General features: G+C 46.6%; 1 protein-coding gene across 5 annotated transcripts; it reads right to left on the reverse strand.

Moving 5' to 3' along the window:
- Positions 1-518: 518 nt before the first annotated feature.
- Positions 519-26,872, reverse strand: SEPTIN6 (septin 6). 5 transcript variants are annotated; one of them, XM_041485089.1, is made up of 11 exons: positions 26,815-26,872; positions 20,626-20,740; positions 13,482-13,677; positions 12,217-12,403; positions 11,825-11,986; positions 9,355-9,451; positions 8,921-9,089; positions 7,877-8,009; positions 7,154-7,344; positions 5,204-5,247; positions 2,943-3,489 (listed from the first exon to the last, which is right to left on the reverse strand). In XM_041485089.1, exons 1-10 carry the CDS (start codon positions 26,839-26,841, stop codon positions 5,244-5,246), a joined length of 1,281 nt encoding a protein of 426 aa, XP_041341023.1. In that variant the 5' UTR covers positions 26,842-26,872; the 3' UTR covers positions 2,943-3,489; positions 5,204-5,243. The 5 variants fall into 5 exon arrangements, with proteins under 5 accessions (XP_041341022.1, XP_041341020.1, XP_041341019.1 ...); XM_041485088.1 differs by lacking the exons at positions 2,943-3,489; positions 5,204-5,247 and adding an exon at positions 519-1,032 and having other exon boundaries at positions 26,815-26,871; XM_041485086.1 differs by lacking the exons at positions 2,943-3,489; positions 5,204-5,247 and adding an exon at positions 1,040-2,446 and having other exon boundaries at positions 26,815-26,871.
- Positions 26,873-26,920: the final 48 nt, after the last annotated feature.

Below are 26,920 nucleotides of genomic sequence, written 5' to 3' on the forward strand. Positions count from 1 at the left end.
GCAGCCCTGCTCCTCACGGCGCCCCCCGGTCCCGCTCCCCGGGACCGCCCCGGGATCTGCGCCAGGCCTCGCCGAACAGCCGCGGTTGCCCCAGGGCGGCCCTGCGCTGCCCGGGCCGGGATCCGCCGTCCCCGCCGCGCTCCGGCCTCCCCGTGCCCGTGCGGAGCCGTGCGGAGCGCCGGGCCCGGCGAGCTGCACACACACACACACCACAGCAGCCGCGCTGGCTTTCGTGTTTTTTATTTCAAATGTACATGAACGTCAGAAAGGTAAGAGGCGAACAGCGCGGGCTCCTCAGGCGTGCCGCGGCCGCACCGAACGGGACGGGCCCGGGAGCGGCGCCGCCGGGACACCGCAGCTGCTGACGGAGCTCGCCTCGCACCGCCTGGCCCTGGCGCTGCCAGCTTCCCGAGCTTTCAACAAGAGCAGGTGGGTGCGGAAGGAGAAAGCAGCACTTGACTCACGCCACCAGCCACTGGGGCTCTTTAACAGGACGGTGAGACACAGGAGGACGCCAGTGAGAACACACAGTTCTTACTTTATTTCTTTGATAAAATTAAATATTTCGTGGCTGCCAACAGAGCAAGTTGCACCATGTTTGTATTTCCTTTGACTCTGAATGCACGGTTTCCAAAACCAATCAAACCACCAGCATATTTAAAATATTCCTTAGGCTTCACACCTCAGGGAAGCCCATGACATTTATATTATTAAAGACAACATTAGAAAAAACGTATGCCCATAACAACATTTGAAAATGTATTCGCTACATCATTAGTCCCAATATCACATTTCTGTAGCTCTTCAAAACTCCAGGTCATCAGTTCCCCCCTCATCGCCCTGTCTTGTCACACAAATTACAAGACACTTCAATTTTAAGTATCATGCAAGTCAGTAAAAGAGCTTCTTTCCAAGACACTAACACTGAAGATTTGTTCCCCCCTCCCCAGACATAAGACCCTTAGACTCTTCTAGAAGTGGCAGTCTTCTCCCTCAGACACAGTGCAGCTGGCGAAGACAGATTAAAAAAAGCTACAGAGAGAGAAAAGGGGAAAAAAGAGAAAAAACAGAAGATTAGCAAAAAAGAGAAAGACATTCAAAAAGCAAGAAAAAGAGATGCAACATGGAAACAGCTGACAGAGGAGAGATGGAACCTCCTTGTGGTACCTCAAGTACTTCAGGGAAATCACACAAATAAAAACCTTTCTTTCTTTAAAGTCTTTTTAAAGATTTTACATAACTAAACAACATTCTAATAAGGCAAATGGTCAGGAAGAACAGACAATGACCTGCAGTATGGTAAAAAATGTCACATTCAATTGTCCTTTTAGCAGATAATCTAGAAATCATTGACAGATTAATATTGACTGGTTTTAGGAGCAGGGAAACATTCAAAAGTAGAGGAAGAAGAAAATATTCAAATTATTTCAACTTGCTAAACAAATCTCAAAGCGATCAAAGAGCTCTATGGAAATGAAATGGTATTTATGGTAAAACAATACCTGAGAAAATACATTACAACCAAGAGTTTGGGCTGCCTGACTGCTGGGAACGGAGGAACCATGGTCTGACCTGGGGCTGCTGCTGTGAGCTGGAGCCAGGCTGACCCTGAGCTGGAACTGCTCCTGAGCCCTGGCACCACGCAGAGCACTGCTCAGGTAAAACCCCAGCAGGTGAGACCTCACAGCAGCTGGCACTGAACAGCATCAGCACCAGGGCCAGGCCTGAGTGTGCTCATCTCCTGAAAGGCCAGGACCTGGGCGTTTGTGGGGGCTGCCTGGCAGCACACAGCTGGTCTTTCAGAGGGGCAGGACGTGGGGATTCAGCACACACAGAGCCCTGAGCCTGCCCACAGCACACACAAATCTGAAATGGAAACCAGGATTTACATGCTGGTCTTCAGATAGCATGAATTAGCAGAAGGAAAAAAAAAAAGCACATGAAAAAAGACAGATGATGTCATGAAAATGACAACAGATAGAATGAGAAAAGCGTGTTTTATCTCTGAACCACGTGATAATTAAACTAAGATGGTGTTGTCATTTTAATGTCATCAATAAATATATTTAAACTGCGTTGTTATTTCGCCAGCAAAAATAACTCACAGAACTTATTTCCATATCCCTTATTTAGCTGGGTGGAACGAGACCAGGAAAAAGGGGAATCCATTAATTGTAGGGGGGGAAAAAATGGCAGGATTTAAAGTTGTAGCATCCAGAACCTTGTTATGACTAATTTTACATTGTTTAATAAAAGCAATAACCACCAGTACATAGTAAAAACAGAATCACAATGAGAGCACAGGAGAGAGCAAGGATAACACCCTGGAAAGGTCACAGCTGAAATGCTGTCATGTTTTATTAGACCCTCCGATTTAACAAGTAAATGAAGGTCCATTCCAGGCCTTGTATTCAGGGGTAATTACTCAGTACAGAGCCATGGGTTACTGAAAAAGAAGGGCAAAAAAAAACAAAAAACAAAAGAAGTAAATGTTAACCAGAATTCACTGTCCGATGAACTCTTTATTTAAAAACAAAACTCAGCCAGAAATACAGAGAGAGACACTTGCAGGCAAACCACAGCTGCACCTGGCCAGAGTGAGCTCCTGGCCCAGTGAGCAAAACACCCTCCTTTTTAGTGCAAATCTTGCAATAAAAACAAGGCTTTTGCTGAATAGAAAATATGAGAAGAAACCTGTCAACATCTGTACAGTTCTAAAGAATCAGATTTTAAAAAAAATATATAAAAGTAGTATTTTTTTGCATTAAAACCAGAAATTGTTGGAATCACTGAGAAGAAAGTCAATGAATCGTCTTTCTTCAGAAACACTGATATGTACAGCAAGGTGACCAGCTCTCCCTGAGATTGGATCCAGGATGTGCATCCAGGTCAGCACACTGAGAGGGAGACCAGGCAAAAGATCCTTCATGACCCCTGCAGCATTCAGAGAACACTTAGTTGCAAACCATGGATCCAAATTTGAGATTTCCTCAAGCCTGGGAACTAGAGGTTTGGACTCAGGCCCATGCCTGTGAGGATGTCAAGTTTTGCAAAAAGTCCTTGAAAGTTATTTGAGTCACACAGGGCAGCACAGGGGGTAATGAGGGCTTAGGAACAGCAAATGAACATGGGGAGAGGGCAGCCAGTCTCTGGAGAGAGCAAACCCACCCCACAGCAGGAGCTAAATGCACCCCCAAGCAGCTCTGACAGCACGGAGCAGGGAAAGCTGAGCGGCGGGACAGGGGACCCTGACCCAGGAGCAGGGGGCATCCTGCTGCTGCCCAAGGGGCAGGAGGAACCTGGCACAAACCCCTCTGGCCAGCAGGGTCCCTCAGAAGAACAACCCCAGCAGCCAAGAGCTCTGGTTTGAGCCCGAGTGGTGAGCAGGAAGGGGAGCAGTGGGAAAGGTGAGCAACAGGCACAATGGCACAGCCGAGGGTGGGGCATTCGCCTCTGGGGCCAAGGGAAAGGTTCTACAGGAAACCCGAACTGAAAATGAAAGAAAAAGGCAGGTTAATGGTTTTATGGATTAATGACAAAAAACAAAATAAAAATACAAGTTTTTCTAATGGGCACACACACACACAAAAGAAAATGTTGCTAAGTGTTAATAAGGTTTAATCTGACTACAAAACATGCTTTATGCACACATACACACACACACACTCAGCAGTGGGATGAACCAAATTCATTTTCTAAAACAATCCTTTCACAGTTTTGCAAGCTACAGGACTCATCAACTGTGACTTGTTTGTATCCTCGCAAAACAGTGAAGCCCTGCAACACTTTATGGATCAATATGGAGACTGTTTTTCTAAATCCTGGAAAAGTACCACATATACATATTTAATTTAGCAATGACAAATGCCCATTGGAAAAGGCACTGTCTGCATTTGCATAGTGGGAACAAAGAACTTCATTTGATTCAAAGCCCAGCACACAATAGTGTACAGTTATGAGGACTGCCAAAAGCAATCCAAAACCAACAAAAATCAGTAGTGTTCACTCTAGCTGCACTTTAGCTGCGCCTTCGTACTCAGCACCAGAATGAACACTGTTATTCTTTGAGTTTATTTTTCCACATTCAGAGCCTGATAAGCAGAGAATTGTTCTTTCCATTGTTCTACAGTTACTGTTGGCAGCAGAGACATTCACTCAACTGGACAGCTCAAGACGACTGCAAGCGCCAGTTCGAGCCAGTGCAAGACTCTTCTGAAGCTCTTCTGTTAAGTGGAAGGTCCCATTTAAATTACATTCAAATGCCTCTCACTGGCAGCACAATGTTTACTTGCTTTGCCATTTCCCTTGGTGGAGTTAAGAGGGAAGGAATCTTGGAATCAGCTTCTACCAGTTTAAGGGTAGACTGCAATTTAGTTTAGACTATCAGGAGAGAATGTAAGTCTTAGCTTTGTCTGCAGGGAAGGGTGGACTCAAGGATGAGTTTTTAGGATGTTTTATAATTTATTTCCAACAGGGTCCCTTCTCTGAGAGGCCTGTGCACCTCAGCCCCTGGGGCTGTCTTGGATATTGAGTATCGCTGCTCTGTCAAGAAGCAAGGCATTCCTGTGGGAGGTTTCCTCTTCCTCTCACTAGAGAATCAGCAAATTAAAAATGCTCAATTAAACCCACTCAACCTAGCTGTAAGTAGACCACTGTCATTAGCAGTTTAACTAATAACCCTAATGAGGATGACAGAAACTAGTCTTGCATCTACCTTCACTGTAACCACAAGTTAACATTACAGCTTGGAGGAGTGGGAGGGAAGGAGGAGAAAGGAAAGACAGAGACATTTTCATGGCTAGCTGGGCTGTATCATCAGCACCACATCTCCATAGCAATTGTTGCCATAGTGTCAACGTGGCCTGTGTGATTAAAGAATATAATTTATTTTTAAGAGAGATGGAATAAAGAGAACAGAGCCAATGAAGTGCTGGGAAGATTTAAAAGGAAGAGGATGTAATCCTTAATTTTCTATGTTCCATATCCTGAGTCTCTGAATTCAACTTTGCAGAATCTTTAAAGATAATTACATAATTTTTCTACAACTGCACATGTAGAGAGTGACTGGTAGAGCACATATAGTGGGGTGAAAGCAGGGGAAGACAGAGATAATACTTATACGCTTCAGGACTTTCACACGCTCTGCTTTTTTAGGAAAGGTAACTGATCCCACTGTGAGGCTCTATTAGTTAATGACGCTTACCAGGACAATGTGCCTCATGCACCATGCAGCCAAACAGCAGCTAACTGTAAAACAGCACACATGTAAGGCCTAATAATGATGATAATGATGTAACAACAACAACAGAAAAATCAACTGAGTCATGATTAGTGCAAATTACAGAGCTTGGGTTTAAACAAGTCACCTGTGAAAGAAAAAGGTTATTGTATGCCAGCCAGTAGTAAACAAGCTACAATTAAGCTCCAGCTTGTAAAATTCATGGACTGTTAAGAAAAAATTATGATCTAAGTACTAAAATCCATTATTAAGGACAATCAGAGCAGTTACAGAGCAAAGAAAGCAGCACCATTTCCAGCACAGCAAATTTACTGGAGGTAAAAGAAGCTTCCTATTATCTCCCCAAGCCTTACTGAAGCACTGACCTATCTCTGTCATGGAGTTTTCTGTGCCCTTAACTGATAAGGACAGTACCAAAGCTTTTCCATATTAACATGCTTGGTGTCAAGGACATGTTCTGAGATGAGAACCACTTCAAGGATCCAGAGTTTGAGTTGGGCCACAGCAACTAATTGCTGATACTATAAGGCTGTTGCCTCTCTTTTCTGCATTCCTGACCCTGACTGATCTCAAGGCTGAAGTCTGCAGTCCTGAGTGAGCAGATGTGTAAGGGCTCTAAGCATGAAAGAACTCAGCTGGGTTCAGTCCAGCCTGTAGAGAGAAGTCTGTCCCCAGTCAGTCTCAGACTCCTCAGTATGAAAAGATATTAAAACCCCCTGAAGGTGATTCAAATGAACAAATCAAAACAGGCAGTGGGAAAAGGAATGGGCGAGTGAGGAAAGTGCAGCACTAATTGCTCATCACAAAAGAACGTTCATGTGGAAGCAGCTTCAGCTTTAAACTAAAAGACTAAACCAGGATCTCATTCCTGTAATTGGGTCTTTCCTCCTCTGTCTCATTTAATCCCAAGCTTAACAGTCACAGGTTTATTCCCTGACAAACAGTGCTGTCAGCACTTTGGGCATGCCCCATACTGTCCAATTTAACAGCACTTCTTCATGTACTTAGGACTGCACAGTGCAGGCAAGGACTGCCCCAGGGCTGTGCAGAGGGGGGATTATGGCATGGTACAAAAACAGACCCGTTTGTCTGCACACCACTCTCTGCACACCTGCACAGGTGGCACAGTGCTCATTTTGGGAAATGTGCCACAGTGAGAAGGAAGGGAACTGCTCAGTGCTGGGACAAGTGGGAGATCTGTTTCACTGTACAGCTGGTTGCTCTTGAGCAACTGCAGAGCTGCAGGAGCCTAGCACAGGCACTGCAGACAGCCAGGTCCCAGGCCCTGATGAGGGGCTGGATCCTGTCACACCAGTCCGTGGCACTGGGAAGCCCTGCTACAGCCTTGCAGTACCTCCCACTGTTCCTGTGAAGGGCAAAAAGCTGATTTAGGACAGAAGAGTACTAGTGCTAACAAGGTGATATGACCTGTCCCCTCATTTTGCTGTCTTACATCCTGCAGATTCCAGAATTCAAGACTATTAGTCTGCCTGAATAATTTCCATAATTTTCTCAAGATAAAAAAGTAAGAACCTGAGCTAAAACACACTCCTCTCTGAGGGTAATGTGACATCCCTGCTACCCACACCCTAGCCTTGGCAGCTAGTATGGTTCCACTTCTTTACAAGCACTGAGAGACCAAGGGAGGAGCAGGGAATCTTGGGGAATAAAAACAAGTTCATCCTCCCCATGGTGTCAGAAAGCAAAGAGGGAGGTTAGTACTGCTCCCTGCTCTTCAGGATGACAGCAAATGTTACATGCTTCCAGACACTGCACAGCCTTACAAGGGTTTAAATCTGGCTGCAAACCTTCCCCTGATAAGGACTGGCTATATTGGAGGGAGATATGAACACCCAGAAAAATAGTAAAGGAAAATCATTACCAAAAGCAAATACCTCTGGGTTAGTAACTTACTTTTTCCTTTCCTTATCCCTTTTAAGAGTTTGCGACCCTCCAGCCTGCTGAGCCTGTGACTGAAGCAATTCAGCTGCTGTCTTCCTTTGTTTAAATGCATTTACTTCATCATCCAGAGACTTCTTCTTATCCTCCAGCTTCTTCTTTTCATCCTGATGCAATTTCTTCAGGCGATCAAACTTTTCATGCAGCTAAAAGGAAAGGAAAGAGGTGAGCAGGACACAGCACTACAGACAAAGGGCAGGGAACAGCCTCCTTCCACAACAACTTACAGGCAGTGATCTAGTAATGCATCATTGTGCAGACTATGAACAGAGGATTGGGAGAGCATAAGTGTAAAAAAAAAACCCCTAATCCATCTTCAGAGGTCTCTGCCTTATTCCTCTTTAAAAGTCAGTAAATTAATGGATTTTTCACATTGCTAAGAAAGTTGTATGGGTGTATTTTTTGTAAAACAAGTTCATCTCAAGGGCTGCTTCTCTCCTTGACTTTTACCACACTGCATCTCTCCATCAGAATCAAGACTCTGGTCCTTTCCTGGTGCAGTAAGTTGTACAGAACAAGCACTGTGATTCAGTTTTGTCCTACAGGCTGAACACCTTAACATCTCCATCCAAGTTAAACCTTAGATTTCTTGGTAAGAAAGTGCTTTGGCAACAACTACCTCCTTGGGAGTGAATCTATCACTCACAGCCATGAAGACACAAGTACTGCAGTTTTTACCTCTTTTTCAGCCTCCTTCAACTCAGCTTCTTTTTCCTTGACCCTCTGGACAAACATCTGTCTCATTGCCTCTTCCTTTTTCTGCAGCTCTCCCAGAAACTCATTTCTTTTGGCTTCGTAAGTTTCTTGTAAGCTGAAAAGGAAGGAAAGTCCAGTGATAAGACCTGGGACAAACTGCTTACCTTGACCCTCTGAAATCAGGCCCTCACCATGACTATGCTTTGCACACAACACATTTGCTACTCACACACCCACATGTGCCCAAGGTCTTCTTTATCCAATGATTTTTGGCACTTCTCTGTATCTTGAATGTTGGGCAATTCAAAGAGACCAGCTGGCAACAAACACTAGTTTAGAGGAACACTGCTGCTGATGCCTTAAGATTTCAGTCTTTATGTTTTTTAAATCCTGTATTGCATTAGTGCATAATTCTAAACTCCATAAAAAGTGTTAATTAACTGTCTTCACATTTTGGTCAGACAAAACAATCCCTCTGGGCCTGAGATCCAAGGACAACCTACAGCCTCAAGCCCCAAAATGTATAAACAAAAGTAAATTGGGAGGAGCAAACTTCAGGTAATAACTTCATTACCTGAAGCTGTAATTGGAGGATTAATGCCTGATATGTAAATAGAGCAAACTTTCTGGCTGAAAAACTCGTGACCATTGTCCATTTTGGATGTAGCCCCTTGGGGAGGCTTCATCTACCCTTAATGTACCTGGAGGCCCTTCATTAAATATATTCACTTTTATCCTTTTAACTTTGTCTGGCCTCTGTTTCTAGGTAAGCTCAAAATAGGCATCACTGTGTCTCTGCAGCACAGACATTTCTACTTCCATACTTGCAGATTCACAGTCAGTCCTGCAGATCCTCCCTGTATTTTCACCTTCTCCCTTTGCTGAAGTCTGGATTTATCTGACCTGGCAGTTTTTCTTGCTGCATTGGTTTTTTCTGTGCTCCCCCAAGGACACACACACACAGCGGCACACAGCACATCCACCAATGCCTCTCTCGAGCCCTCCTGTCTCCTCCAGGGATCTCACCTGAAGGGTTTGCTGTCTGGATCAGTGTCCTTGAAACCCATCTCTTCCAGTTTACATCGCCTGTAGAGCTCATAGTGGCGTGTGTGGGTCTGCTCACGAAGGTCTTCCATGTTCACGCGGATCAGCATCTCCCGCAGCTTCACGAAGTCACAGTGAGCTTCGTTCTCCACTGAAAGAAGGCACGGTAAGGAGGAAAATGGGGATAGAAACTAAGATCTCTTCCCATATTCCTCAATTGTCTACTCCTCCAACAGGTTTAACAGCCCTTCCAAGCAGAGAAAACTGGCACTATAGGCCTGACACAAGTATTTAACAAAGGATAATTCCCCATGGATAATCATGTCCAGCAGGCCCTTGCTCTTTCTATGAAAGCCCACTGCCTCCTTGCACAAGTGTCACCATTCATGCCATGAAAATCCCAGGGCTCAACTCACCCTGCACTGTGCCCCAAGGGTACTGACGAGCTTTCATCATTTTGTTTCCTATTTTCAGCTCCTCCGTACTCCCGATCACTGCAAATGGCAAGTGGGCCTGGAACACATTTGATGATATCCATGTTAGTCCCTCGGACCTGGCTGACCCACCAGCACACAGAGATGAGCACAGCCACTGAGCAAGACAGTCATTATGCACATGCTAATCTCAGGGAGTCTAGTCACTGGCCACTAGTCCAAGACAAGGGGTAGCAGGGTGGGTCCTTTTTTGGAAACCTTATTAGTGCTACCACTCTATATCTTCTACCTGGCTGATCCTCCCAGCCACAGAGTCTCAGGTGAGATGAGCCAGTGCAAGACTGGCATCAGAGTGACAGCTGGAACACAGGGCTGCGGCTCGGACTGCGGTGCCATCTCAGGGCTTGCCGTGCCTGAGGAGAACATCTGCACAAGCACAGAAGCAGTAAGAGGTCTTGGAGCCTTCTTGATTTTATCCCCCCACCACTCCTTCAGCTCATGCTGGAGTACAAGACAGCCTGCTCCATCAGATCATGAGATGGAAGTCCATCCTTTGCTCCTGGAGTAACAGCTCCTTCCTCCCTGCTTGCTTCTGCCCTGGTGAGGAAGGGCTGAACATGTCCCCAGCCACTGTGTCTGATGTGACCCAAGGTCACACTCTTCAAGCTTAGATATGCACTCCACATTACACACAGGCTGACTAAGAAGAAGAGGGATTTGCTTTGTAAAAAGTCAGAAATCAGAAACAGTAACTTTTTAGTAAAGACGATTTCTGCAGAAGGCAAAAAGAGACTTGCCCAGTGCACACTCAGCAAAATTGGAACTGAAACCCTCCCAACACCTACCTAGGCTCTGAAGATCTCACCTTACAGTCCTCTCATTTCCAAAAGGCAGGCAGCCAAGCAAACCCCCCAGACACTGCCATCGTACTTTGCTGCATTTTTCTGTGAGTGAGATTTCTCCCCACCTCCCTTGCTCCTGGGAGCTATACTGCATTCTGCCAAGCTGCAAGGAAGTCAAGTGCAAAGCTTCAGCACTTTAAGTTCCCAGCTCCTTTCACCAACCCTTTCTGCTGAGTTTTGTGAAGTAACATTCATTAGGCAAAGCTTTTAAAGTGCACCAAATTCTGGGCAATTGAAAGGGCCTCAGGAAGCCAACTACATGGAAGATCAGTGACCCTGGATTGCTCTCAGGAGCAGGAAGTAAATTCCACAGGTTATCCAAAAATTTGGACAAGTTCATGACAGCTGGTACAACCAAAATATTTCAGAGATGATGTTTTTGCTTTCAGAGTGTGGCTCATACAGTCAAACTGCAAACAAAGCAAAACTGCCAGCAAGCACTCACAGAGATGGGCTCTGCCCCCTGTACTCCTCAGCCCCCTGCTCTCACATGCAACACATACGAAGTAAGAGTAATATTTTTCTTATGTTTCTAATAATATCAGTATTTGGATACAAGTTTTCCAGACCTGCAAAACTGCCTTGGTCAAATTCAGGCCTGCTTAGTCCCCATAAACCTGGTAATTCTGACTGTAATAGAGGATGTAGGAACTGATTTGTCTGTGCAGCAAGTGACACAACCCAGAACGTCTGCAACCCAAGACAGCAATTCCCTCCCAGGAGACAAGTAAATGGCTGAAAGGAAAGACAAGCAGAGGTTCACTTCCACCCTCAGAACACTGAACTGCTCTGACCAGGAAACCATCACTGACAGCTCCTACGTCAGGACAAACTTCATGTTTCTTTCAGGCCTCTCCAGAACACTCTACAACTATTAATACTTAATCAAGAGGTGGCACAAATGCACATCAGCTAGACTCTGCTACATCCACAGCAGTAAAGCAATCAACTTCCCCTACTTGATTTCCTGTGAAAAGCCTTCAGGAAAATGGGACCATGGTCAGGGTGTACTGCCAGCAAGGCAAGGGACAGTTTGTTTCATCCTCAAGGAGCCACAGACTGGCACCCATTATGCTGGGGAGGCCAGAGCCAGAATGGGAACCTGCAGGAACTTCAAGGCATGTCTGGCCCAAATTGTGTACTGTTTTTCACACCTTGCTGGTTAAGCTGTGTAATTCCTTGCCAGTGGAAGTTTACTGGTGGGAGGCCATCAGGTGAAGCATAGGACAGGAACAATCACAAATCGCCCTTGGGCTGAAAAGGATTTAAACACTGATTTCTTACATGTCCCTCAAACGATATGCATGAGGACAAGGAGGGTATTAAAAGTCTGTTTTCTGACTAGAAAAGCCCACCAGAGAGGTAGCAGCCTAACACAAAGCTCTCCTAGCCTAGGATGACACTACAAGGATGAGATTCTTGTGAAATCCTCTGGTTTTAAGAAACAAAATGAAAGGGAAAGTAGATGTAAGAAACATCCCAATATGGGCCACCAACCCCCACAATGACAGTGCTGTTCTGGGAGGAGGAGGAAGAACCAAGGCACTTACATTCATTGTCCCATTTATCTCTGCCACCGATTCATCATCTGTTGGGAACTGGTAGATCTGCACCCCATTACTGACCAGTTCACTTGTGATTTTAATTTTAAATTTGGTCAGCTCACTCTTGGAAATGGCATCAGATTTGGCAATGATGGGAATTATGTTCACCTAGAAAAAAACAGAGGTATGAAGTAATCAACTTTGCTCCTGGGAGTTTCTCTAAGTCTGCAATACAACCTTCAAAAACTTGTAAGTGCTCAATAAATCTACAGAATTATCTGCCAACTCAGCCATTTCCACCAGAAGGGCTATTCAAGGTGGGGAGATCCTCTGGAAAAGTAGCAGCCTTTCCATTCTGCAAACAGTAAATCTGCCCAGTAAGAGTTACTTCTGCCTACCTTGCTGTCGAGCTTCTTCATGGTTACCAAGTCGAGGGATTTCAGGGAATGGCCAGTCGGAGCGATGAAGTACAAGCATGCGTGGATCCGGGTGTCATGGTAGTTGTGCAAGACCCTTTTTATCTTCAGCTCTTCTTGCAAGTAGGCTTCGAACTGAGCATCAATGAACTCAACAATGGGCTTGTAGCTTTGGTGAAAGGAAAAAAAAAAAGTTATACATCTCACAGTCAGAGCTCAACAAATAGGACAATGCCCCTGGCTTGCTTTTAAGAAAGAAGCTGTTGATAGATTTCACTTTCCATTTTCCACTTTCTGAGACCATTTCTCTCTACCTCCCTTGCTCCCCACCTGTAAAAAATTTTAAAGCTGCACTGCTGACAAGGAGACATGGTCCTATATCAGACTCTAGCAGCCTGTTTGTCAAAACACAGCACTGGGATTTAGCAGAGTACAGCAGATGCACCCTCCTCTCCAGGGAAAGCAGACTCTCGTATTTCGAAATGTAAGGGTGAGGGACCTTCTAAAGCAAGGCTAATGGAGACTCATTTGCAGCACTCAGGGAGTGAATGGCTTGCTGCTCTCACAGCCCTGAGTGCTGCTGGTGGAGACACAGCTTCATTCAGTACCACCTTTGCCCACTGCTCTCAAGGCAGGAAATTCCTGCAACTCCCTTGCATCAGTGCATTTTAAACAAACTTTAAAAAAAAACCTAACTGACACACAAAAAAGCAACCCCATCAGCAATGTCTCTGCAGAGCACCTTGCAGACTGCCTGGTGCAACTGCACATCCCTTAACCAACACACTCCAGCCACTCTGGGGCGTGAGCTGCCAGAGACACTCCCCCAGGGTATCTCACTGCTCATTTATTGTACTTCCTTTGGCTCTTCCCATGGAAGAACCCTGCCAAAAGTGGATATTAAGCCAAGCAGATACTAAACCACACTAGTGGTTTGGTCAGCAGCTTGAGGTCAGCAGAAACCAAAATGCCCTGGAGCATTTCAGTCTCCCCACCAGATGAATTTGGGCAGAAGCTTGCCAGCAGGGCAGAAATTGCTCTGACAGCATGAGAAAAGCTGCTTTATAGCTGAAGCAGTGCTGACACTCCAAAGCCTTTGTCCTCTCTTCTACATGTCCCATCCCAAAGAGGTGACAAGGACAACTCCTAAGAAGCAAGCAGGAAAACTCCAGTGCAGTCAGGACCAACTAGGGCACAGGGAAAATGAAAAGCCAGGTCACAATATAGCCCCTCTCTCCCTCTCTCACCTGTCCTCTTTGTTGATCTGATCCCCAAAGCCCACTGTGCTCACAATAGTCAGCTTGAGGTTGACATTGCTCTCCTGCAGGTCATAGGTACTGGATTTCAGCTGGACCCCAGGCTGTGAGTGAGATGCTGGGTCACCTTCAAACTTGGTGTTGAAAAGGGTGTCCATGAGGGTGGACTTTCCAAGGCCAGTTTCCCCTATTGGAGAAAAAGAGAGTTGAAACATTCTGTTGAATATTAATATGGGTTGGCCTTTGAGCTTCCAAACATTAACAGGGGTGAAATTGTAGCAGATGAAAGCAGATCTCATGCTCCCAAGGGAGCGTCTGGTAAACAGAAAGCCATGAACAATGGGAGGTCTGTATTCTGGGCAAATTACATTTCACAGTCTAATGGCCATTAATGTCATTAGAAAATAGAGATGAAAAGCAAGAGGTGAAAAGGCGAAGGGGAAAGCATCGTTCAGATCCTGCTTAAACCCACAACTACACTACAGAAGATGCTGTTTTCATTAAAAAACAGGAGAGGAAATGGGGCTCACTGCCATTTCCAAAAAAAGCTGCTCCAGATCAATGTCTCTAATAAGCAGCCACAGAAATAGCTTCCTTCCGTGCAGAAACCTTGCGAGCTGGTTGGATCCCACAGCAAGTTGTGCACTTGGTTTCTCACAACAAGTTGGAGAATCAGCCTTCTACACTGGGAGGGTGCATTTTCTGTAACATCTGGTTTTGTACCTTAGGGGCTACATAAGCTGTAAAATATTGCAAAATCTGCTTCCAAAGTTCTGCTAGTATTGTCAGCATTCTGCTAGTATTCTGTCAGTGTTGAACTGCTATTTGGATTTCATTTATCAACAGGCAACTATTTCCTTGTCTGGAAGGAAGAGACAAATGCCAGAGACCAGTCTTGAATTTGTTTTAGATACATCCCAGGAAGAATAAAACAAATTCCTCTGTGCACACATTCCACAGAGCAGCCTCCCTTACCAGGCTCTGACAACAGAGCCAGCTCTCCAAGCTCACAGGACCTGACTTCCTACGCAGTCTGGTCTGTTGCCTTGTGAGGGCTGCTGTGTTTTGGGGAAACAGCAATTTCTGAGCTGCCCAGACAGCTTTTGGAGAAACTTCAGGAGCAGCTGAACCCCACCCTCTATGAAGGCTGCTCCTCCAGCCTGCTGTGGGACCACAGGGAGACTGTGTCTGGCTGCAAGAGCATTCCCCTCCTTCCCCCAGCCCTCAGCTCCCGACCAAAACAACTTCACCATTTTCCCACTTCGCTCAGAATAAAAGAGCTTCTTATTTTTGTAGGTTTAGAGCTCTGTAGCAGATCCAAACTTGCATGAAATGCCCAATTCAAGAAGGGGAAACTCCTCCCCATCCTCCCCCATCCAAATATCCAAATCTCCAAGCCTCGCCCCTGCAAGCAGGCAAATTCCTCTTCTGGCCTCAGAAGGGATTTTCCTCACTCAGGGCTGAAGTACATGGCAGAGCAAGGCAAACACAGAATCATAAAACCATAGAATGGTTTGGCTTGGAAGGAAGATTGTCTAGTTCCAAGCCCCAAATCCCCTGCTCTGGGAACTGAGCAGTTCCTGACTGCCAAGATGACATATCCAGTATCTTTCCAGAGGCAGCAAGATCCATTAATATTTCAAAGTCAATGCACACCTTGAGCTGCAGAACTGCCTGGGAGCCAGCTGAGAGCTTGTGCTCCATGACCAACCAACACCAACTACAGCCAGAACAGCCACCAGTGCAGCTGCTCTTTGCACCCATCTGGTTTTCAATCCAAAGGGGAGGAGGAGTCAGGAGCAGGAGCTGGTGTGGCTGCAGCCCTTGTGCCACCTCACTGCATCAGCTCTACCTACAACAGCACTGGCCAGAGCAAGGGAGGGGGACTCAGCAAAGCACAAGGTTACCTCTGCCACTGGAAGAATAAGCTGACCCAACAAGCTGGCCCAACATTGACTTGGACTTGTCAGGGGCCATTGGCCTCCAAAAGGGAGCAAGTGCACAAATCAGACCAGAGCACTGCCATGGTCTGGACAGGGATTTTGGGAGTTAACAGCCAACAGCCTGCATGACCTCCCAGGCCGTTCCCAGGGATTCCAGGAAAACAGCAGTGTAAAAACAGACAAAAATCTAAACAGCCTGAGAAGGCTGCAGCATTTCCAAAGCCCCTGCCAAGGGATGGGTGGGACAGAGCAGTGAGCTGGCTGCTTGCCTGTGAATGCCAGGAACCCTGATGGGACATCTCAGGACAGGGGAGTCCCTCAGCCCTGCAGTGCTGAGCATCACCCACACACAGCCCTGCAAAGCTCCTCCTCTGGCACTGCCCCACAGCCTGGCAGACCCTGGAGCAGCTCCAAGGCTACAGGACAGGGTGACAGGGGAGCAGCAGCAGTGACAGGGCAGGGAGCTGCTCTCTGCAGTGGACACACAAGGTCATCTGTAAACCACACTGGCTTCTGGGCAGACAGCACCCTGTAAGTCACCCCTCATTTCTGCCTCTCTCCTTTTGGGTGGAAAATGTTCATATGAGGCCAAGACTATTGTTTAAGCACATCCTGAACCTGTTAATCATTGCCTACTTTAAATCCATCTCAAGTGTTTTTTTCCAGCAGGGGTGACTTATCTGTCGGGGGGGCTAGGGGAAGTGTTTAAGAGATGCAGAACATGATTTTACACTGCACCTCATGCCAGCTACACAGGGCCAGCAAAGGCAACTTTGAACTCAACCACTGAGATTTTCCTTTTGGAAGGGGAAGATCAGAACTGTGGCATTTTTCCACAGGTGGGAATTGCCCATCCAAACACCTTCATAATTAAAACATCCAGGCACTAACATGGCATCTCATAGGAAGCCTGCACTCCCAAATTTACACTGAGCCAGAAGATACCCCTGTTCCTGCAGTGTGTAACTTCACTGACTTGACACAGAATTAAAGCCTGCCAGGGAAGACAGAGAAGAGAGGGAAGTCTGTCTCAGCTGAAAGAATGTTAACACTGACAGAGTGACATGAAATGGTAAAAAACTAAAGTCACTAATAAAGTGTTCTGCTGTGTTAAATATGAGCAGAGATAGGGAACACAAAATAGCCTTGCTATTTTGAAGTCCAAAACAACAGAAGGAAGAATTTCTGAATCTTCTGGGAGTTTCTGCCTCACACAGAGGCAACTTTTTGCTGGCTGGAAGATGTGAATGGTGCCAACTGCTTCTTGTAAAGACGGGAGTCCAGATGGAACAGATGGTCTGATAAAAAGGACAAGTGGTCTGTGCTTGTTGCAGCCAATGGCACTGGAATCTTCCCCAAAAAACAGAAATTATGAACAGGGATTAAAAGAGGCAGAATTACTTTGAAAAAAGCAGCAGTGTGCACAAACTGAGTGAGAGGCATCCCTGGCAGGGAGATTATTTCCTGATGTCAGGCTTATGGACACATGTGATTTGATCTCCAAAACTGTATTTAGGGATTATGCCACTCGACAGTGGTCTGCTGCCCCAAAACAGACAGAGCTGACAGAGCTCTGTGGGAGGACAGGGCAGAGAGAGTGACCTTTACTGGTAGATTTCTGCACCAGGAAGATGTGACAGCAATGGAAAAGCTTGAGTGTTGTACCTTTCATCATGGGATGGAGTTTTGCTGTTAAGTCTGACAATTTTCAAGGACATTAAAAAAAAAAAATGGCCAGAGCCACCACTGCAGGTTCTGGACATGCAGCAACCCTACATGAGAGCTCAGAAACACCATCCACTCTTAATGCCCAACAGCCTGGCTGTGCTGGGCTCCCCACACGTCCTCCTGAACTGTGCCCTGCTCCAGCTGCACGTGCACATGGTACCTTCACTGCTCTGGGGAAGCCTCACCAAATCTCAGTGATGGAAGAGTGGTGGCACCACTTGCAAACCTACAGCTGGGACAAGCTCCTAACTTCCCAAGCCAAGACAGGCATCTTCATGCTGAATGAACTGTCATGGCTTCTTCTCACAGAACTTTTAGCATCCTAAGCAGCTGCAGCAGTGAGCTGAATTATGCACCACAAAAGCTGCACCTCCTTCTTTTGTGCCTGGAAATTTAATTTGCTTTTCCCTAGTATGTGCTAAGCGAAACAAGCAACTGCTCACTGTCTCCCTTTCCCACAACACTCAGGATTTAAGAGGCCCCAATCACATCATCAATCGACTCTGTGGGAGGACAGAGGAGTCCCTGGAGTATTTCCCTGTTCAAAAGCAGGGAGCAGCTTTCACAAGAGCTTCCTTTCATCAGGGAGCAGCACCTGCCCTTCACAAGATGAACAACCGTGGCTCCAGATATCAAGTAATTCAATTTTGAAGAAAATGTATATGCATACACAGCCTTTTCATGTGTAGAAATAGGAGCTAATCCAATGTAGCAGGTTTGTTGAGACAAGCCCTGAGGCAACTCAGACTGGTAAGGCCATCTCTCAAGGAGAGAGGGAAAAATAGCTTGTTTCATCTGACAGGCATGCAGAGACATCACACAATTCCCCACAGCCAGGCAAAGGCTGGGCTGCATGGGCAAGGAGGGCAACAAGGGCTCACAAAATACACTGAAACACCTCCTCAGAGAGGCACCCAGCTCCTGGCATCCCTCTAGGGCACCAGGCAGGAGAAGGCTGAGGAGACAGATGGCTTTTTGATTAGAGAAGCTGTTCTCTCCTCAGCTGCTTGCACCAGTGACCACAGAAACAACCACTGGGCAACTTCCAGGCTGTACAGCTCAACACCCCAGAGAGCTGCCTGCTGGAGAGCACCAGGAATCCTGTGCACATCCCTCCCTCCCTCCCTCCCTCCCCCAGGGTGAGACTCCTGCACATCACAGGCTCACTCCTTTGCAGTGACAGACCTCAAACAGTCTTGGTACAGTCCGGGGGAGAGAGAAGTATTTCTGCCACAAAACAGCCTTTCTCATTGCACTGAATAGGCCAGTTAGAACAAATTCCTTGCAAATCCTTGGAGAGAGGAAGGGGCAAAATCCTTCTTAAACTGGATACTAGTTTAATGCAACTACAATCTACCCCGGCAAAAACTGAGAAAGTTTACATCAAAAACCAGCAGCCTGTTCCTCCTCTTTTTCTCCTATCTCACTGAGAAATACAGTCAGCACAGAAAGTCTCAGCCATTAAACACTTCTCTAGCCTTTGCACTGAACTAAGAGGCAACTAAAAATTTATCATGTAAGGTTTAGAAAGAAAATGGTTATGCTGAGAAATAAAATATCAGAGAAACCATCTGCAACCCCTAACATCTAATGAGAGGTTTTCTCATTCATTCTAGCTTTGGCTCTAGTTTCACAGGGGAGACAGCTTTCAGCATGAGAAGAGCTAAAAACTGCTCCACTCTGGACATGCTGCTGAGAGTCATTTCTGAAGCTTTCCTTGGCTTCTACAGCAAGAGCTGCAGGAATCGGTGGCTCAGATCCAGTATGACACAGAGTAGAATTATCACTGGATTTTTCCTCCAACAGATGCCACACACAGCTGAAAAATGGGGGGAAAAAAGTCTCTTTCTGTCATGCTTAGCGGGCTGTCTATGGGATTCTCATCCAATCTTAATTTGCTTTCTCATTCTTTCAATTTTTCATCCCAAACTCTGCTGTACAAATGAAATACAACAGAATAAATGACAGATGAACACTGGGAATTTTTGTTTTCTTTCTCCAGGATGTTTAAGTGTGGGGGCAAAGATTTGCAAATCTTTTTCTAAGTTTATTATATTTTTCTACAAAGTTTCTTTATTTCAAGACTGTGTTATTACTATTCATAAGAAACTGACATTAGCAGCTAATACACATTTATCTTGGTGAGTTCTTGTTATTCACCTCAACAAGTGATTAATGTATTCAATTTCTGTCCTGCAAAGAAGAAAGCACATGCATTCAGCTCCTCTCCGCCCATCAAAGTGAAGATATAACTACAGGAGGCACCCACTGCTACATCTAGAACTTGTAAAAAAAACACTGAAGCCCAGTAAGTGGAAAAGGAAAGACTTTTAGACTTCAGTCCTGGGGAGAGGAGTTTCCTTAGGTCATATCACATTCATGTACTGTGGAAATCACCCAGAGACTCAGCCTGACAGTGACCTCCACTTGTCAGCAAAGTTTATCATCTCACAGGATGTAAGATGTGGCTGTAAGGAAAACTGTCTTCTCAGCTCCATTTAACAGGGCTCAGCTCTCCTCTCCTTGCTCCACTACTCTCGTTTCAGACTTAACCCTGTTCTGGGCAAACACCAGGTCCATACCATGAGCTGCACCCCTCATGGGAGGGGACAGAATTCCTCTGTGTGGATGCAGGGCTGACCAGCAGCTGAGTCCCCAGGAGGTATCCAGAGCTGCTGCTCTGCCCCTGCCACACCAGGCCCTGCTGGGATCATCTGCAGACAGGGCTCAGTCCGAGCAGCCACGGCCATACAACCTCCAGGGCAGGGCACCGGCAGCAGCAAACCCATCAATTACTAATGCTCCACTTTTAATTTCCTAATTTACCTTCCTAAACCATGGTACCAAAGTCATACAGAGTTTTACTTCTGTTACCTAAGAGAAGGGATTATTTGGGATCCTAACCCTGTGAGATGGGCTTCAGGGACAGACACCAAGTCCTGCTACAGTGCCAGGCCCCAGCTGTGATCTACACCACATGGCAGCCTGGATAATTGTCAGAAGAGTTAAGGCTTGGCCAGACACTATCTTAATTCAAGTATGCACAGAAGGGAGGAGAAAAAAATAGCTTTTAGTGATTTAAGAGAAGCATGATTAGTATTTTGTTAAAATAATTATAATAATTATAACATTAATTCAATACTTAACCAAACAAGACCTCATAACAAAGTACTCTGGCATGAGTACCTATTTTCTTTAAAAAATGTGAAATTCAAACATATGAGGAAAAGAAAGATCATAATAACAGCCTGTGATTTTAGGCATTTTATCTCACTGCTTGGTAGAAAGCCATACTGCAGAATCCCAGTAGGGATTTCCCAGAGCACCAGAAAATCTTATTACTGAAAATAGAACAGTTGGGGAAATTTCAATCAAAGCTACCTTGTTAGTGCTGTAAGCTACGAGCTACATCCAGCTGCAGAAAACTTTTCAGCAAGAGAACTTCCCAAAATGGAAATACTCACCCACACACAGGATGTTGAAACAAAACCCATGATTAACTGACTTATTAACCAGCTGGTCAGGCAAACTATCAAATCCCACGTGTCCGGAGAGCGGGACAGTACGACAGCCTTCACCCTGAAATACAGTGAAATACTTGTGTCACTTTCAAGCAAAATACACTTCTCTGTATAAACCCTTAAGACCTCCCAAGTGGAACCAACTGCACAGTCCAAGCAGAGATTTGCACAGATCTATCAATCATGTCAGCATGCTTCACTCCTCTCTAAAACAATTCCAGAAGGCACAAATACAACATTTCATCTGTCAAACGCTTGAAGGTAGCCCTGAGAAAATAACACTAAAATGTGCAAAACATGTACACAAACACAGCTGTGAAATGAAGAGGTGAAAAACATTTGTTTCTTCAAAAAAATATGCAGAAACTCAAGTCTCACCTTATACTGAAAACAAAAAGAATCCTCTGTGCAAAGCAATGTATTAGTGACACCTCCTCCTACAAGGCTATTACCATTCACTGTATGTGAACTGGAACTCGCATGTAATTCCCATTCATAGCTGCAATTACAGAAATCAGCTAGAAACAGTAAGGGAAACTGTACCTACAGGAAAACAAAGCAGAGAAAGAGTGTCCAGAACTGAGCTGCTCACAACCCCAGAGGCCTGAAGGAGCCTGCAAAGAGGGCTTGGGAGTGGAGGTACTCAAACCTCCTGCTGGGGGCAAGGGCTGCTCCTGCCCAGCCACCCAAAGGACTTCCTGAGAAGCTGCTCCTGCACCCTGCTCTCTCCTGTGCTCAACACCACTAATCTGGTCTCTCCAGCCAAGCAGAACACGTGGTGCTCCATGCCCAGAACAGCCACGAGCTTTGGGAGAGAGTCAGAAATTTTTGCCTGGCCAGTCTGTGCCAAAGCAGCCTGGATCCCAACCCTGCCCAGCCAACAGTAAAACACAACACACAGAGGCTCAGCCTCAGAAATGGCACCAGGCAAAATGAAGAGCCAGTGCTGCACCCCTGTATTGGTGTGTACTGGAGAGCTGTCCTCCTGCAGCCCCAAAAAGGTATTTCCCTCTCTGAAGCAAAGGCTTTTCTTAAAAATGTATTTTAGCGTGAAAATCACAAAATTCCCCTCTAGCCTTCCATCAGCTTGCAAATAATACTACAGCCAAAAGGCAGTAGTTTATAGGGTGTGATTTTGAATTTCTTCTTTCACAGTCATGCTTTCACCTATCTTGAAAGCCTGTTTATAGGGACAGGAATACTGGTTTTCCCTCTTCTGCTAATGGCACTGGTATTTTAGGCTGGGAAAACATCCCCAAGGAGTACATTTACTACAGTAGCCTGTCAGTATGTTTTCTTGTCTTGTTACTGTTTTGCTGTTGTGGGTTTGGATTGTTTTTTTTCAGATATGAGGCTCCAAATACACTTCAATCATTAACCATATTTACCAGCCTGTGATGTGTAAATATGTTTCCCCTTGGCCATATTTTGTGTATTAGTCTGACTCTTCTTGACAAGATGTTCACCAAATATGGCGCTTCATTCATTCCTGAGCACCTTCCCTCCTAATGACATGTTCATGAGGAAAGCACTCGGGCTCCCCAGCAGATTCTGGTTTTGCCTACTGACAATGCAGCTGTGAGGTCCAGTAATGCAGAACCAGCTAAAGCAGAAGAAAGTGAGAGTGTCAGACACACAGATTTTGTGACAACACACTCAAACTCTCCTAAACTGCATTCACCACACAAAACCCAGCCCTGGGGAATCTCATGGCAGTGTTGGATCTGCAGTGACAGCCCCAGGTCCTGGTGAAGAACAGAGGGGGGACAGAGCCCAGGAAGAGAACAACCCGAGATGGCTCCTAGGGAAGGAGAAATATCAAGTGTATTTTTAATACTCAGCCCTAAAACCACACCACTGGAAGACTGCTTGAACACTACTCTCCCCAGGAAGCGTGGGCAGGAGTGTGGGCTCTCATTAAGAACAAATCATCCCCTCATCCCTAAATATAAGTGTGATCCAGATGGAACAAAATAAATGGTAGAAGTTAAGCCACTCTCAGCTAAGAGGAGGCATTTACCATCACACAGAATTCAGCCTGCAAGTCATTTCCTGTAGGTTCTTTTTCTAGTCACCTGTGGTTTTACAATGCAGCTAAACCACACTTCACATCTGGTACAGGCCAGGAAACAACTACTGCAAAATGGGATTTCCAGTCACAGCAGCTAAGTCTCCGTGTTAAGTACACAACCATAAGGTATATTGTGCTACTCTGCCTAAAAATCTACAGCCTCCTTGGCCAAGGCATCAAGAGACTGGATGCAGTGGGGAGAAAAAAACAAAAAAGAAATACATTTTAAGTGCCTGGTTTTGACACTCATAAGAAAGTTGACAGTAATTACCAAACCAGTGGAGAGAAAAGAAACATTTTCTGTCTGATCCACCAAGAAACAGTGCAAGTCACCAGTCTTCAAGCACCAAGTGGTGTCTCTGTACCGGAGCACTGCTATATATAAACAGCACCACCATAAACAACATATGAACACACTGATTAGTCATCCTGGGTGTATATTAAATGTAGGTTTGGATCCCCTTGTTCAACACTGAAGGAGAATATGTTAAGCTTATAAGCTTTTTGCTGATAAGGTGTTCAAGACTGTCTTCCATCATTCATCTCCCAAACCAGATCAAATTTAAAACATATAAAGAGGAACCAACAAGGTAAGCAAAGTTTAACTACTGTATACATGAAGGCTTTTTCCAGGAGCATCAGTGAGTGCTGGATGGCTCAGAGTCCTTTGTGTTCTCTATTTTAAGGTTACATCTTCTTGGAAGGAAGACAAAGATGGAATCTCTGGAAAGCCAGTGTGAACACTGGCACCACACCAAGATACCAGATGCCTTTTTTTCCCCACATACACAGAGTGCCCCCTGCCTAGACAGATTGGGCTGTTGTTGCTGGGGAGGAAGTAAAGTGTGTTTGTCACAAACAAGATTAAAAGAACAAAAAGAGCAACGCACTCTCTTGCTGTATTATCAGGCAGGGCTATTGCAAAGTGAAAGTAAGGAGAGTAAGTAAGGAGCAGCCACTTGGAGAAGCTGTTTTACTCCTTCCTTTCTTAGAAGGATTTATACAGCCTTTTGTAAGGCTTCTCCATGCCACAGAACCCACCACCACCTACTCTAATTCTTACAGAAAACTATCCAAATCATATGGAAAATACAAAGATGTTATAATGAATGACCCCAAGCCTGAAAGCACCATCCATTAACCATCAGAAAAGGGGCAAGATTTAGTCTTCAGGTGTTTGAATCACTCCAGAGTCCCTGGATGAAAATATGCTTAGAGGAAAATCTTGCTGAATGCACATCTGTGCCCTGATCTGCTTAGCAGGACAAGCAGGTACAGCACTGTCACCTGCTGAGTCCCCAGAGCCTGGAGAGGCCACTGCCTCTGTGGGGCTAAAGCAGAGCACACACAATGGTGCTGCCCATTGCAAATGCCAACGCTGCACCTTCGGGACCATGTCTGTGCCCAGGTCCAAAGGAACAATGAGAAAGGATTCCATGGCAAAGGCAAAGCTTGGTGATATTCAGGCAGAGCACAGCAAAGAAAATACAGAATGTTACAGCTCTGAACCCAAGGGACCCAGTGTCCAAATGAGGCCCACACAGCACAAAACTGCTCTCAGAGGCTGCAGAACAATACTTCATCTAGCTGAGTGTTTCTGTTCAGGACACTGACAACTGACACTTAGTACCTCTGACACAATTTCTCACTTCTTCCCACTTCAAACCCTGATGCCTTGGAGACTCCCTTAGAAAGATTTCCAAACTGCCACAACCAACACAGCAGCACCATCCTGCAACAAAACCAAACACAGCAGTGCTCACAGAGCTGCATCACTGCTGCCAGTGCTCACAGCAGCCACCTCCTGCCCCTCTGCTGCCCTTAATGCTGAAACCTGGGGGCTCAACCCCCAAACCTGAGACAACTCTTGCACAAGAAGTCAAACGGCAAAGCAAGGCAGAACCTGAACTCGTGTTTCCACACCACAGTTTTTCATATCATCTTTAAGCCAGAACAACATCAGATCCCTTCTCATGACCTTGGAGTTATGGCATTCACTTCCCCAGACTGCATTTGGTTCTGATTAAACAGCAAATTAGAGCAACACTTGTACCAATTATTTCTCACTTGTACAAGTATGTAATTCTCCTACGTAAAGAAAGAATTATCCAGCAGACAGTATAAACATCCTCCACAAGATAAATGTAAATTAGCAATGTAAAGTCTAGATAAAGACTTTGTATTATTTTTCCTTGCTCAGCTGATAAAAGATCATCAAGAATATAAAAGAAAAACACCAGAAGAGTGGGAGGGAAATAGTTTTGAATCAGGCCCCATGGAAAGCAAGAAGTGTCTCACCAAAGGTCCTGACCATCAACCACCCTCTCCAGACACACAGCATCACTTGGCCATTCAACATTCACAAACAGTCAAGTGCTTCCGAAATCTCGAATTCTGACAGCTCTTAAGATTACATTTCTTTATGCCCCTGACAAAAGGCTGCAGAAACGCCACGCAGTTTGGATACATTCCCGGGGAAGTCAGCAGTTGGAAGATACATATCACTATCAGCAGTCTCAGCGTTTCTGACCTCTACTGGATACGGAGAGCTGGGCAGTGCCTGGCAAGATGCTCCTGTGCCCCCATCCTCCCCGCTGGCAGAGGACAGGAGAAGGGGCTCAGCTTGGTGGTGACAAGGCCACCCTGCCCACCTGGGGAGAAGGGGTTTCACTGACTATCCGTGCAGTAAGTGTGGGCTTGATCAAGGGTTCTCTGGGACAATGGCAGGGTGGTAACCCCAGCTCCTCCCCAAACCCAGCCCCAGCTCTCACACCTTCAACCCTGCTGGCACACACACTGCCCTCTGCACCACCAGGACATCACAGCTGACAGCTCCACAAACCAGATGCCCAAGACCTTGGCTGACAAGTTACCAGTTTGTAAAAGGATATTTTCAATTTGCAGCACACTAATTTCAAGTCTGTCTCGCAGCCAGCTTTTCCTTTTGCCTCCAAAGCAAGGCTGTGCAGTATCATAAATTCATTCCAGGCCACAAACTCCTGTACATTATCTTAGGAAAGCATAACACTCAATTTCTTTAAAAGACAGGGGAGCAACTGAGTCACTTCACGTATTTTGGCAGTCACATACAAGGCAATGGGTATGTCCGGGAGGAAATAACATCACAAACTGGCAAGGAATGGTACATCTACCCGTTCAGCAAGACTTGGGTCCATGCTAAAACATACTGCTTTGAAGATGAAACTGGAGAGCATTCACTTCAAGTAATACTTCTGTATTAACACACGGACATGAAAGTTGGAAGCCCATCAAACCACAGACAAAACCTTTCCACATGCAAACGCGTTACAGATGCCTCCTTAGCATTTCTCTGACAAACGCAGAGGTGGCTCAACTCCCTGTGCCTCTCTTCTGGATAATTCTCCGCAGACACACAGGGATCTTGTGCCTCGCTAGGCAGGCGGGCGAGCCCGGCAGCGGCCGGTGGCACTACGGGGACCCTCGGGGACAAAGCGCAGCGGGGACACGGTGCTGGTGTCTGGCTGCCACGGCTCCTCCGCGGAGCCACACTGGAGACCTCGCCTTCCCGCACCACCGAACACGGGCTGAGGGTTTCCCTGGGAGGAGAGCAGCATCCCCGGAGAGGCAGGGATGCCACAGCCGTGCCCTGGCCCGCCGAGGGGCCCCCAGACCGGGGTAAGGGATGCATGGCCAGGCCTCCCCAGCGCTGCAGCGCGGCAGGTCGGGCCGGGCCCGGGGGCACCGGCGGGGCAGGACCCCGGCCCGCCGCGGCGCGGGCAGCCCAAGGTCGCCGGCCCGGGCTGCAGCGTGGGGCACCCCAACATCCTCTACCCCAGGTAAGCTCAGCTCCCCTCGGGTCGGCCCCCAAAGCCCGACCATCCTGGAGCCGCCGCCGCCGCTCCGAACCGAGTCTCCCAACCCGCGGGAGGCCCCAGGCCGGTGTCCTCGCAGCCCGCCCGGCGCCCCCAGAACCGGCCCCGCCGCCGCGGCCATGCCCGGTTCTCCCGCCCGCCGCCCCGGCGCTGCCCGGTGCCGGCCCCCCGCTCCAGTGCCGCCCAGCCCCCGCGATGCCCCCGCACCTGCCGCGCCACCTCGGCCGCCGCCATCGCTGCCCGCCCGCCGCACGTTCCGCCCCGGCCTGCCCCACCGCTCCCGCCGGTCAGGCCGCAGCCGGCGCTGCGTTCT

This window comes from Pyrgilauda ruficollis, unplaced genomic scaffold (assembly GCF_017590135.1).
Source record: "Pyrgilauda ruficollis isolate IOZ18807 unplaced genomic scaffold, ASM1759013v1 scaffold7, whole genome shotgun sequence".
NCBI lineage: Eukaryota > Metazoa > Chordata > Aves > Passeriformes > Passeridae > Pyrgilauda > Pyrgilauda ruficollis.